General features: G+C 36.9%; 1 protein-coding gene across 1 annotated transcript; it reads right to left on the bottom strand.

Moving 5' to 3' along the window:
- Positions 1–1,620: 1,620 nt before the first annotated feature.
- On the bottom strand, positions 1,621–2,412 carry LOC149022393 (vascular-related unknown protein 1-like). Its single transcript, XM_089147272.1, has 3 exons — positions 2,050–2,412; positions 1,878–1,943; positions 1,621–1,749 (listed from the first exon to the last, which is right to left on the bottom strand). Exons 1-3 carry the CDS (start codon positions 2,410–2,412, stop codon positions 1,621–1,623), a joined length of 558 nt encoding a protein of 185 aa, XP_089003398.1.
- Positions 2,413–13,971: the final 11,559 nt, after the last annotated feature.

Below are 13,971 nucleotides of genomic sequence, written 5' to 3'. Positions count from 1 at the left end.
ATGGCTGGGAACCATGGACTTTTCTTCTGTTCCTCATCAGGAGTGCACTGGAAGGTGGTGAAGATGGCCGGCCGGCCCATCTTGCAGGTTCTTTTCCAAGGTGCTACAGGCATTAATTTTCTGAAGGCTTCCAACCTTACTTCGTTTTAACAAGAACATTTTAACTCATAGTTTAAAATCAATTTTGTTCGCCAAAAGGTCATGTATATTAAGCAAAAAAAAACTTACTCTACATAAAAGTTACTCTACATACATTAAAGCAGTTAGTCAATCAGCAACAACAGTCAGCCCTAATACACCCAACTCCATTGGTTCCTTGAAATAGCAAAACACGGCGTAAAAGATTTAGAAAAAAAATATTTTACCTTGATCAAACCTCAAAAGCGATATCTTGGTAGACTAGTGGCATCCCAAGCAAGATCATCTATCACCAATGCTGGTCAGGTGGTTTCATATCTAAACTTTTTTGCTTGGCTGCCAGTTTTGCTAAATAGTCTGCAATTGGGTTTGTCTCCCTATTGCAATGATAGACTTTCCAAATTGAAGATAGAAAGTATGCACTAAGACCTCTCTAAGGCTGCTGGATCCACTTAGGAAAGGCTTTTTTCTGAAGCAAAACTATAGTAACTGCCGAATCACACTCAACCTGTATCTTCTTAATGGCCTCTACAATTCTCACCTCCTACAATTCCCTAGAATTCAAATATAAGATTGTGAGTGACAGTTAATTATCGAAGGGTCATGATTATAACCCAATTATGAATTGAACTTAATAAATCCCTAAAATTAAGCTTCGAGAAAAGAGGAGACACAAAATTGGGAGAAACATTAGGGATTTATTTGTTTCAATTCCTAATTGTGTTCCAATCATGACCATTGGATAATTAACTGTCACGTGTCACAATCCTAGATAGGAATTACAGGGAATTGCAAGAAGTGAGAATTGTAGAGGATGTGAACCCCTTCTTGATCTATAGTCACTTCACCCATTCCACCTCTGACATTAAGGTTTCCATTTCAGCTTCAAAATTTGATCTCACACCCAAATAGAAATGGAAGGGCCCTATTACATTGGCATTTTCATCTCCGAACATACTGCCTGCAACAACATATCCAAGATTCCCTAGCGAAAACCCATCAATATTGAGCTCTCAATCCATTGGAAGGAGCAACCCAAAAAACTTTTTGAAGGGGAGGGGTCTCTATCACATTCTAAGAGATCCTCATTCTCTTGGATAAAAGCAGCACATCTGGGTAATGTCCTGTATGAAATGTATCTTCAGTGTTTTCCGTCAAGAAAAAAGAAAATCATTCTATTCTACCATTAACAAAGGTATAAATAAGTAAACGTTTTCTTAACCCAGCTTGTATTTTTCTCATCTTTCTTTCATTGAAATGATCTTCAACTTATTGAGAAAACACAAGACTTTGAATTGTTCTTACAGTTTCATGCATGGAAGAAAGATTTACAAGGTATGCATAGGGGTATACATAGATTCTCCATACAGCTATACTCCTTGCACTTCACACGTACATGAAAGTAGATATACAACTTATGCATATGACAGAGGGAGAGAGAGAGACGGTTATAGGTTTATATTTTGATTGTGTTCGATGAATTTATCCAAGATGGTTCATCAGTAAAGACATGGGAGCCAAACAAAGCCCCCTTCTCTTCAGTTCTATACTGAAAGCTTCTGTAGCAATGAAACGCGATTCATTCCTCTCATCAGTCTTTTGACTTCCCTTCTGTTAAAACAAAAAATAAGAAACACGAGGAATTGATCAGCAACATGGTTTCCAATCAGAAACAAAGACAAGCTAGAGGTTGCAGACAAGAATCTCTAAATGATCTACAAAAGGAAACTGAAACTCACCAGAGAAATGTCTATCCAGTCTTCTCTCTTTCTTCTGCTAATATGGAATGGACTTAGCTCGCCAACCTGTTGACAAAGATTTGTGGACTTCCATTAAAAAAACTGATCCAGAAATATTTTCATTTATATTGAGAGATTCTGGAGAAGAGAAAAAAGTAAAAGTTTTCTGTACCTTGGGACTATTGCAAGGAGAACTTGCAGTGTCTTCTAAATCATCATCATCCAGGAGAACCTTTTTGGCTCTTCTCTTCTGGAAATTCAATTTCTTACAGGTCTTCTGTGGACCCATCATTGAAGAGTAGCGATTTTTAATATCTTGTTGATGATGATCAGAGAATTTCCATGCAGCACAAGAAGCAGCATCAGAAACCAACGAAGAGGTCCCATAATCAGAAGAACATGAAGAAGTATTGTCTCCATTATCATTCATGAAGTCTTCAAAGTATTCTGTCCAACCACTCTCTTCTGGGCAATCGATTTCTTCTTTATAAGACATGGCTTTATTAATCGAAGACATCATTGATGAGTCCTCCATTGATCAAACGATGTAGACAAGGGAAGATGAAGAAGAAGGAAAGAATGAAAGAGTTTTAGTAGCTTGGGGAGAGGGAAGAGGAGCTATATATAGAACAGATCAAAACTCATATAAAAAGAAGGAATTAAAAGAAAATTGGGAAAAGAAACCATTAAATTTTTTAGCGTGGGCCAAATTGAGTTAGAAAATTTAAGCATTAGCTACAAACAAAAGGCAGAGACAAGGGAAGCTAGATTAGAGAATGAGAACGTGCAAGAGGAAAGAAACGAGACATATAAGTAGGATATTTTGACCCAGTCTCCCGGAAAAATGAATTTCAGAAGTTCTTATTTGCTTATTGAATTTTCTTCGTTTTCCTTTCACATGAGTTTTTATTTTATTTATTTGGCTAAATCTCATTGAGTGACAAATAGAGGTGAGTTTTTCTCTCCATCTATGGTTTCATAGGGTAAGGGAAACCCCTCTAAGTTGGCTAACAGTCCTTTAGATTCAAATGATATTGTTGTCACTTATCCATTTACATTTGGTGAATAGAATGTAATAGAGTACTGTTTAACAATGGGTAGGGTTGCAATTAGGGCTGGTTGGGTCAGGCTTTTCAAAACATTTTTACTATGAATGCTCTTATAGTCCATTTGATTACTTAATTCCATTGATGTTTTTGTTGATTTCGATTTGAAATCTGCAAAATCAAAATCTATAGAATGGTAGTTCATCAATTTGGAGAAGTCAATCATGATTTCAACCTCAAACCATGAAACCTGATTAAATTCAATTCTTAGGCAAAATTCATAATTCAGTGGGATTGCTGATTATGATGAATCATTTAACTAAAGTAACCATGGTTAATTAAAAATTGGATTCATGATTCAACATATTTTAAATTTGTAGATCATATAACCAAACATATTATTAGCAAAGCCTCTCTTACCCTTATCTCAATTTGGGGGCTTAAAATTTTTGTCTCTGATCTTAAATTCTAACTGGCCAAATCGAATCCAATCTGCCCCAAGTCTTTAATAAATGTAATATGATTCTTATTCGTGAACATCATCTGGTATCTTTGTACCAATAGAAAGCCTCCGTCAGATATGAAATGATCGTATTTAGCTTGACATATAGAAATTTTGCCTTGTGCCTGATTCTCCCCAATCCTAACCCACCCCCCCCCCCCCCCCCCCCAAAAAAAAAAAAAAATTAGAACCATATCTGATATAGTTATTTAATGGGTTGGTAGCAAAGCTGATCATGTTATATTTTCTACCTAGTTCTAAAATGGAGTTTAATTTGATGGTACATGGTGGGTACCATGTCCCTTCAAATAACAAACGCAACCTTTATATATTTGTCGATAAATCAAAATAAAAATATAATATATTATTAAAAACAATATAACAACGATTGATGGCTGCTCACCCACTGATCTACTGTCATTAGGTGCTTAGATTGTTTGCTTCTCGTCATACATTGGCGTCATGATGAAGCTCTTATGCTGAGTTCTACGGGTTTTCCTCTATGGCGTGGAATTGGCTTTCTTTGCTGGGTATCTTGGTTTTCCTAAGGCTTGGAAGTGCTTATAAGAAGAGAAAAACGTAAGACACCTAAAGGATTGAAGGTGATTTCAATGCAATGGGAAGGGTGTTATATCCTTTTATCTACTACTCTTATGGGAGGAAGGAGACGGATCTCATTATACATAAAGGTTTGTGCATGAGGAAGATAATGAGGATGGTACCGTAAAATAATAGTTTGTTATGCAACTTTTAGTAATTAAATGATGAGATTAGGTATATTGGGGGCAACTGCTGTTGCAAGTTGTATGACTATGGTTCCCTAACATGGTATATATATTGTAATTTTTTTTTGTTTTAAATATAATTGATCTTTTTACGAAAAAATGTAATTAAGTGTTAATAGATATTAATTATTTTATTAATATTATTATAATAGAGACTAATTTGATTGCAAATTACCTACTAATTTGCAAAGTAACATTCTTCACAAGTAAATTGGTGGGCTGCTCCATCTTATTCTATAAGAGGAGTAATGATGCAATGGGTATGTCGGTTTGGGCTGGTTCTTTAACCTATATGTATGAGTTAGTTATGTTGTAGGTGACATTTACCTATTTTGATGGCACTGTCCAAGGTAGGGAAGGGAATTTTTTTTATTTATTTTTTTGACCAAAGGTTTGATTCATTGTTAATGACTAACACCTCTAAGTGAAGAGTTCAGAATTCAATTCTCTTTGATGGTATATGTATATATTCTTTTGAGTGAAAGGTAGGGTCCTTCAATAGTATTTGGCTCCCCTCCTTAGAGGGGTCTCCTAGAGAGTGCAAAAAAAATTATCGGTTTTAATCACATGTAATATTTTAATCTAGGAATATTCATTTGATTTATCCTAGTTATTGAGTTAAAATATTCTAATCTAGAGAGGTTGCTCAGTTGGTAAAAAACCAGCCAAGTAAGAGGTCAAGAGTTTGAATCCTCTAGAGGTTAAGCTTCACGTTATATTTAAATTATATTGTAACCCCCTAAAGATATTGTCAAGGTGCACGTAAACTGACTTAAGTGAACCTCAGTTCCACAAAATTGGAGAAAAATCATGGTAGCTAAATCTATAACTGATTGAAGAGTTACTGGGAAAACCTATCCAAGGAGAGGATCCAAATTCTTCTTTGTAAGCCTCAAGTTTCGTCAATAAAATTATCACACCCTATAAGTTCTCTCTTTTGCTTTTCTTTCTATTTTCTTACCTTTTTTTCCTTTTAGGTTGGAAAATTCGTGCATCACTAAATTGGTATGGATGTGTCCAGTCTTTTCCCTGGTAGTTAACAGTTTCTAGGCCAATTTGATAGATATATTCTCTAGAATCAATTAGAAAATATCTCACTGTTATAGAAAGGTTAATCCTATAGTGGTTGTAGTAGCCAAGAAAAGCAGTTTCTATCAGGATCTCTAGTGTCTATTCTATACCCCAATTCTTTCTCAACCAAATTTAATCCAGAACTGCTATGCGCTGGAACTGGTGGAAAACATAGTCTTCCTGGTGGTGTGGTTTGGTGCTTGTCATTTGTTGCACCGTGTTGCTGATATATTGGAGTTCCACCACTCACCAGAGGTCGACTTAGACATCTCTTCGTTTTATCCTGCATTGTTTCATTCCTTCGTTCAAGAAAAAGCACAGGAGAAGCAGTTTTACCGCATGAGAATCCTATGTATTATTTTCCATATTAATAAATATTATTCTCGCCTGAATCTCAGAAAAAAAATGTAATCTAGAACACCCAATGACGATGGCTTCAAGTCCTTAAATGTGGCCTCGTGGAGATGGACATCTAAACTTATTCGTCATTTTTTATACTATCTTTGGGTCAGTGTTGATGATCAATGCCGAAGTAAACCTTATGGCAGGCTTTGTTATTTTCCTCTTCAGGATATGCTTGGGTTTTTATATTTTTGCATTATCTTTCTTTTCTAATATAAACTTTTACTGAATAAAAATATGAAAGTTAATACAAATAATGAGTTATCACTAATGTCAACATCAAGATGACAACTAAACTATCATATCAAGAGAATAATCTTATGATCTGATTCCTAATATTAAGAAATAGAAGGGAAATAAATGATAATATTGATATTATTCTTATATCTAATAGTATAACATGAGTAAAAATATAACTGAAATAAACTCTTGTCTTCATTTGGGTGGATTTGATAGAATTATTTTATCCTTTTCTTTAATCCTGTTACTTTTATAATAAACCCTTCAATTGTTTATATTTACGCGTAAGAAACAAGCCAAATATTGGGAATGTTAAATTGATATCAAGTATGCTAGGCTCCTGTCCACAAGCAAGATAATTTAATTCTTTTTTATTAGATATAAAATTTTAGATAATGTCAATCCAATTTGTTAGAAAGAATTTTAATGTATTGTGGCATCCATTTTAGCATTATAAGTAGTTCGTATTTGTTACATGAGCTAAGAATGTACAGTATTTTATCGAAGAGAGCAAGAACACAGCTTAGTAGTGTCCCCTCTTGCTCAGACAGACAGAAATTTTTAGTTATCGTTAATTTAAATAAGTTTGGAACCGTGTAAGTCCTTCATGGTAGCCATGTTAGTGCTATGGAAGTTTCATAATTGATTTGGAGCAATGGAAAATGCACATAAGATGGGAAAATTATTCCTTATTTAGGAATGTTGCTTGGCAGTGACGTCTTAAGCTACGTCTTAAGCTAAGTCACGAAGAAATTTTGTGTGGATACAATCTAATCTATTTCAGACTGTCTTAGGGCCTGTTTGGTAATATGAATCTGGAGATTTCAAATATCTAGAGATTTCAAATCTATGGAGTCATAATTTATAAAATTAAATGTTTGGTTGTGGAATGAAATTTGTGGATTCATCATAAAAAACTATTTGATCAACGTGATTTTTGTGAATGTACAAATGTATAGCTTTTTTGAAATCTCTGGATTTCACCGCTTACCCAGAAATCTATGGATTCACGTTTTTAGTGTAAAAAGTGAATCTCTAGATTTCATGAATCTAGAGATTTTTACAACCAAACGGGTATAATTCTCAGATTCATGAATCCAGAGATTTGAAGTCTCTGGATTCATGTAACCAAACAGGCCCTTAGTACATTGTGGCATTCATGTTATGACAATGGCTTCATAAATAAATAAAAACTGCAAAAATGCACACAAAGTTGATTTGGAAGGATAAATATTTTGTTTTTTTTCTTAAAAAAAATTAAAAATACACATTTACGCTGAGCAAAAAAATCTTCTCCGATGCATATCTCTCTGCTATGCATAGGAGTGCATTATTGTATCAAATGATTGGCTGAGATTAAAAGCTTAACTTTAAATTTAAAAAAATCTTTAATAGTCTTGTTTTTACTTTGTTTTCTCAGCCAATCATTTGATATATATGTGCATTGTTGTGCACAATAGAGGATGTTTTCCCGTTTCGCTGAGGCACTTGGAAACTATTATTTCATAGTAATTTAATCTTTTGAGAACTAAATAAATAATCAGCATTGTCCTTGTAAAGGATAAGTCTTTGAATTCAAATTCAAATTCAAATTCAAACTCAATTCAAATTCAAATCCTTTACAGTCCTCTTTAGGCCTGTAAAGTTAGGTTGGCTAGCGAGTAAGTTAGTATCGTAGCCATTTCATAATTAGACAAGAAAATTAGTTTAGAAATGTAATTTTTTCCTTTTGGGGGTGGGACGGAGGAGAGGAGAGAAAGAATGCTCCTCAATAGTATGTCCTTACAAAACTGTTAGTTCTATATAAGGTGGGGGATACAATGTGCCTTTATTTGTGGAAGTTTAAGCAAGGTTCCGCAATACAATGCCTTTATTTGTGGAAGTTTAAGCAAGGTTCCGCAATACAATGTGCCTTTATTTGTGGAAGTTTAAGCAAGGTTCCGCAATACAATGTGCCTTTATTTGTGGAAGCTAGTGTAGATCAAATGTGTGCTATTCGTTCTTGCCTGTATAATTTTTTGGAGCTTTTGTAAACAAGGTTAGTGTGGAGAAAATGAAAATTTTGTTTTCTAAGAATGTGGCCATGACTTCTAAGGGTGAGATCACCTATACTAGTGGTTTTCAGTTTGTAATGACTTGGAGAAATATCTAAGGGTTCCTATTGGGTCTGGCTGAGTCACAAAGAAGACCCATAGTTTCATTGTTGACAAATTTAAGGATAGACTATTGCAGTGGAAGTCTAACTCCCTTTCTCTAGCAGGGCATGCTATGAAAAAAAGTTGGAAATAATGGCTATACCTCGGTATCATATGCAGTTGGCTGCCATCCCTTAGGGTATCCTCTTGGAGGTGGGGATGGTGGGGGGGGGGGGGGTTTATGCTTCAAAAAAGAGCAAGTACATGGTGAAATGGGACAAACTTCGCCCTTTGTAGCCACTTTAAGAGTAATGAAGCCTTTTTTTATGAAGATTTTTTAGAGTTTCTTAAATCACAGCAACCAATGGACCATTGTCCTCTCGGCGACGTATGGGATGGGTACACAAAAGGCTAATATCATGGTGAGTAGCATCAATTTGCTACTTCTGGAAAGTTATATGCAACACTATCCCTTTGGTCTTTGATGAGTAAAAAATAACAATTAATCCGATTGAACCATGGTCGGTTCAATCATACCGGTCGGACTTGTTTAAGAAGTGAATCCAGAGGTATCGTACGCACGAAGGAACCCGACGGTTATAGAAGGATACGTAATCCCGTTAAACTTGAGATAGACGATCGTGCTCTATATGGAAACTGCAACTAACTCATATTGAGAGAGGAAAATCCTACGATCGGACGACTAATGATGAGACTTATGGATTAATCCAATGATTGACGGTAAGAGGTAAATCCTATATAAATCAAAACATAACACGAAGGGAAGGTAGCTGAATCATTTCCCTCCATTCTCATCTTTCAATTAAGCTCTACACCTCATTATAGGTCTGTGGTGGTGCTCTTATTGACTTAGCCTTCGGAAGTGGATTCCCAACTGCCGAGTCGGCCCACGTCTGACATTGTTTTGCAGGAATCCTAGGGTTGATCAATTTTTGGACGCATTAGTCTTAAATATAGTTTCATCCCTTTGGGCACTGGGAGAGATGCTAGCTTTTGGATTGATAAGTGGTTTAACTCTGAGTTTACTCTTGTGGAGGTCACACCCAACCTATTCCAAAGGGTGATCACTGCAAGAAGGTCTATGAATTTATCTGAATGGATTGTAGATGCAAAATTCATGGGCTTGGGGACTCGTTGGCTTATCAGATTTTTGTTGGGTTTGAGAGCTTCCCCCCGCCCTCCATCGATGCTAGTAGGGAAGAATATGTTTGGAAGGATAGTTTAGATGGCCAATTCTCAATTGCTCTTGTGTATGAGAGCATTACACAGTACACAGTGAGCTTTAATGGAGAGCCATTTGGCCAATTAAGGTGTCTCCAAGAATCAATACATGTCTTTGGTTGGCGAGGCATGACTAGCTTCTCACCAACACAAGGAAGATGAAGATGCATTTGCTAGATCATGATAGGTGTAGTTTGTGTATGTGTCTTCGAGAAGATACCTTGTGATGTGAATGGTTTTCTGACCTACCTATATTTGATGGTTCAACCACTGTTGGTTGGATGGTCTGACCATGACTGACCTAAAGACATGTGAACCAACCATACATTGAGTGGTTCGTAAACAAAATAACATATGAAACGTACGCGCTAAGCGATGTATACAAAATGAATCATAACCAACCTTCTTAAAGATAGGGATAAGGGTTCCGATCAAGTTGGATAGTTCGAATTGCTCTTAGAGTCTAGATCGAACTCCACAACTACAATGCAAGTAATACTCTCTTGGCGGATAAGATTCCTCTCCCCTGGAAGTTTGCAACAATTATAGAGTTCCATTCGAACTCCATTACTGCATAGTTAAGGTAACCTCTCCTAAGATCTATAAATACCCACACCTTCCTCATTAACAGGTAAGTATTCTTGAGTCATCCTCTCTAGCATCAAGGACTACACTGAGCTTTCTAATCCCAAAACTTTGCTTTTTGCTAACTTGATCGTCGGAGGAGTTACTCGACCAACCCGATCAAGCATGTTCTTGTAGGTACACTTGTTCATGCGGTCGAGCAGGATTTTGTAGCAACGATTGGAGCTGTCTATGGTAAACTGATCAAAGAGCCATCATGCATACTAGATCAGGAGTTTAGTTGGAGATGATTCTAGTGAAAGTGGACAAGTGATTAATAAAGAGGATGCACCTGGAAGAGAAAAAGGAACTCGAAATGAAGCTCTAGTAGATCTTTCCAACCAGTTTGTGACAATCAGTCAATTCCATGAATTGCAGAAGCAAATCTTAGACTTGAACAAACTAGTTAGGGCAAGCATCCATAAAATAGTAACTACACCAAGAACCAGCCAACAAGTTAATCCTATTAACCTTAACGAAACCAGAGATGGTCAAACATCAAAGAAAAAGGAGGTACGAGCACCTCTACCTGACCACTCATCACGACTATATCATAGAAATAGAGAGAAAGGAAAAGAAAAGGTCGGTGGGAAATCTTGACCATCACATGAGGCATCATCTAAGGACCCTCCTCTAGGTGACAATTATGAAGATCGAGGAAGTAGTTCTCATCCAACCGACAACCTACAAGTAGGGGACAATAATGAAGATCCAGCTATAGACTCTGATTATGTAAATAAGTGGTTCAAGGAACTTCATGAGAAGTTGAAAAAGCTAAAGGATTTGGGCAAGGATGTTCTATATTCTGTTATGTAAGAAGATCCTTTTGTCCGAGCAATTTCAGAAGCTGAGATGCCAAAGAATTTCAAGTGTTCGACCTTCACTATGTTCGACGGGACAACATGCCCAAGACACCACATTATAAATCTTTTATGCTCTCATACAAACATAGTGAAGTAGCCATGTGCAGAATCTTTCCTGCTTCATTGATTGGAGCCACATCCGAATGGTTTCTAGGATTCAAGAATGGGTCAACCAAGAATTTCGACCATCTTAGATGGGTTTTTTTGTCACGTTTTCAGAGCAGAGTAAGAACAAAGAAAATAAAGGACACTTTGTTCTCAATCAAATAAGATCGTACAGAGTCAGTCAGAAGCTATCTTCAAAGGTATAACAACCAAACCATTCAGATTGAGAATTTAGATGAGGAGATGGCCTTTCACTCACTTTATCAAGGGCTCAGTCATGAAGGACTACTCAAACATCTCTTGTTAGACATGCCCGAGACATATGTAGATTTTTTTTCGAACGATGCCATAAGCAGGCCGAGATATCAAAAATCATTGAGTTCCGGAAGAAAGTTCCGACCAAAGAAATTAAAGCAAATAAGGATAAAATCCAGCAAAATAGGAATTCAACCATAAATCCAAGCAAAGGTGATTGATCAGAGCCAACAAAACAGTCTGAGGGAATGTACACTCCTCTGAATACTAGTAGAACAAAGATCTTGATCAAGTCAAAGGCCAAGGCCTACTTAAATGGCCGAACAAGCTTCAATGTCGACTAGAAGACCGTGATAGAAGCAATTACTGTGAGTTCCACAAAGATGATGGTCATTGGACTGACAATTGCAGGCAGTTAAAGGTAGAGATTGAGAAATTAATCTCTCAAGGCAATTGAAAAAGTATGTCAAACAAAGCAAAGAACTCTTCAACCATTTACCAATGGAGACAGGAAAAGAGCTAGGTCGACTAGTAGAGAAAGGCATAGAAGCCCTAGCAGAGGTCGACCAAGGAATTGGGACGACAATCGAAGAAAACAATCCCCAATAGATATAGTGCTTGGTGGTCCAATAGAGAAGTCGATCTAGTAGGCAAAAAGAATAGCTCATTACATAGGTAATTCCAAACTTGAGAACTCAGATGAGAGGGTAGCATCAAAGCCGATCACTTTTTCTTATAAAGATATGCATAACAGAAAGACTCCCCCATCATGATGCCTTGGTGATTAAAGTTGTTTTGGCCTAAACTAAAGTCTGCAAGGTACTAGTTGACACTGGTTTGTCAGGGGACATCTTATCCTTAGATGCTTTCAGAAAACTGAAATTAAGTGAAAAGATGCTTATCCCATGTGAAGCTTAGCTATATGAATTCACGAGATCCTCTACTCGAGCAGAGGGGACAATCAAGTTCGACCTTCGAGTTGGCTGACCATTCTTGCAACAAGATTGTTCAATCAAATTTTATGGTTGTTCGTGACCTATTGGTCTACAATATCATATTAGGACGACCAATCCTTTGTATTCCAGAAGCAATAGTATTCACACTGCACATGAAAATGAAATTTCTGATCAAGAATGGATGGTATTAGAGAATGCAGTGCCAACAAGAAGTGTAGTCAACAGAGTTATGTAAACTACATGAAGAAAAGAGAAAAACTAGTGTGACCATGGCTATTGAAATTATAGATGATTGAGACGAAGAAGCAATGCAAAGAGTTGAGCTAGGAGAAACTATAAAGAATTTATCTCAATCCCAAAGAGCCAGATCAGGGAACAATGATTGGTGCTGAACAAGAAACAGATTTCAAAGCCAGATTGATTTAGTTTCTAGAAGAAAACTCGAATATCCTCACCTTGTCGGCAGATGATATTCTCTGCATAGACAGATGAGTAGCCAAACACAGATTATGTATTTATCCTCAAATGATTCTGGTTGTCCAAAAAAGAAGAAAATTCTTTGTTGAGAAACATAAGGCAATCCGAACAAAAGTTCAAATATTGAAGCGATCGGGTTTCATAAGACGTATTGACCACCCAACTTGGTTGGCTAATGTGGTAATGGTCAAGAAAGCAAATAGAAAATGGTGAATGTGCATGGACTACACCGACCTCACAAAGCATGTCCCAAAGATTGTTACCCGCTTCCTAGGATTGACCTCCTTATAGATGCAACTGTTGGACAGAAATTCTTAGTTTCATAGATGCCTACTCTAGGTATAATTAGATTCTGATGCACCAAGATGATGAAAAACATATAGCCTTCATGATTGACAGAGACAATTACTACTATAAAGTGTGCCATTTGAACTGAAAAATGTAAGAGCAACATACTAGAAAGCAATAAACAAGATTTTTGCCAATTAGTAGGAAGAAACATGGAGGTATATGTCGACGATATGCTTGTGAAAAGCACCACGAAGGCCAACCACCTCACCGACCTGGTAGAAGTGTTCGACGTACTCCGCACATATAGAATGAAACTCAATCCTAAAAAGTTTGCCTTTGGAGTGTTATCCAAAAAAGTTCTTGGGCTTTATGGTGTCCCAAAGGGGAATTGAAGCCAATCCAGAGAAGATTAAAGCAATTTTGGATATAAAGCCACCAGGAAATACTAGAGAAGTGCAGTGTTTCACAGGTCGGGTAGCAGCATTGAATAGGTTCATTGCTTAGTCAGGAGAAAGGTGTTTACCATTTTTCATGGCTCCAAAGAATGTGTCTAACCAAAAGACAAAATTTTGGAATGTAGAACTCGAAAACGCTTTCAATGAACTGAAAGAGAAATTGTCACATCCACCTCTTATAGCTCCCACCCCTAAGAAGGAATTACTTCTATGTTTGGCTACATCATCAATTGCAGTCAGTGACGTACACATTCAGGAGGAAGGTAACATTCAGAATCCAATTTGTTACATAAGTCATGTGTTGATTGATGCTAAAACTAGGTATCCTTAAGTGGACAAACAAGCGTTGGCTTTGGTGACTACTGCACAGAACTCCGACCCAATACTTTCGGGTCGCACCCTATTCTTGTGCTAAGTAACTTTCCTTTGAAGAAGATACTGCATTGATTAGACTTGGTAGGACGAATTGTTACTTGGGCTACCAAACTTAGCTAGCATCAAATTGAGTTTCGTCCCCAGCCAACCATTAAAGGTGAGGCCCTAGCGGACTTTATTGTCGATACCCAACATTCCATGGATGAGCAAGTAGAGCACGAATTACTCGTCGAACAAGTAAGGAAATGGGTTCTATCTGTTGATGGGTCT

This window comes from Hakea prostrata, chromosome 3 (assembly GCF_041222555.1).
Source record: "Hakea prostrata isolate BN-2017 chromosome 3, UWA_Hpros_2, whole genome shotgun sequence".
NCBI lineage: Eukaryota > Viridiplantae > Streptophyta > Magnoliopsida > Proteales > Proteaceae > Hakea > Hakea prostrata.
The sequence above is the reverse complement of the archived record's forward strand: the minus strand, read 5'-3'. Positions and strand labels throughout refer to the sequence as shown.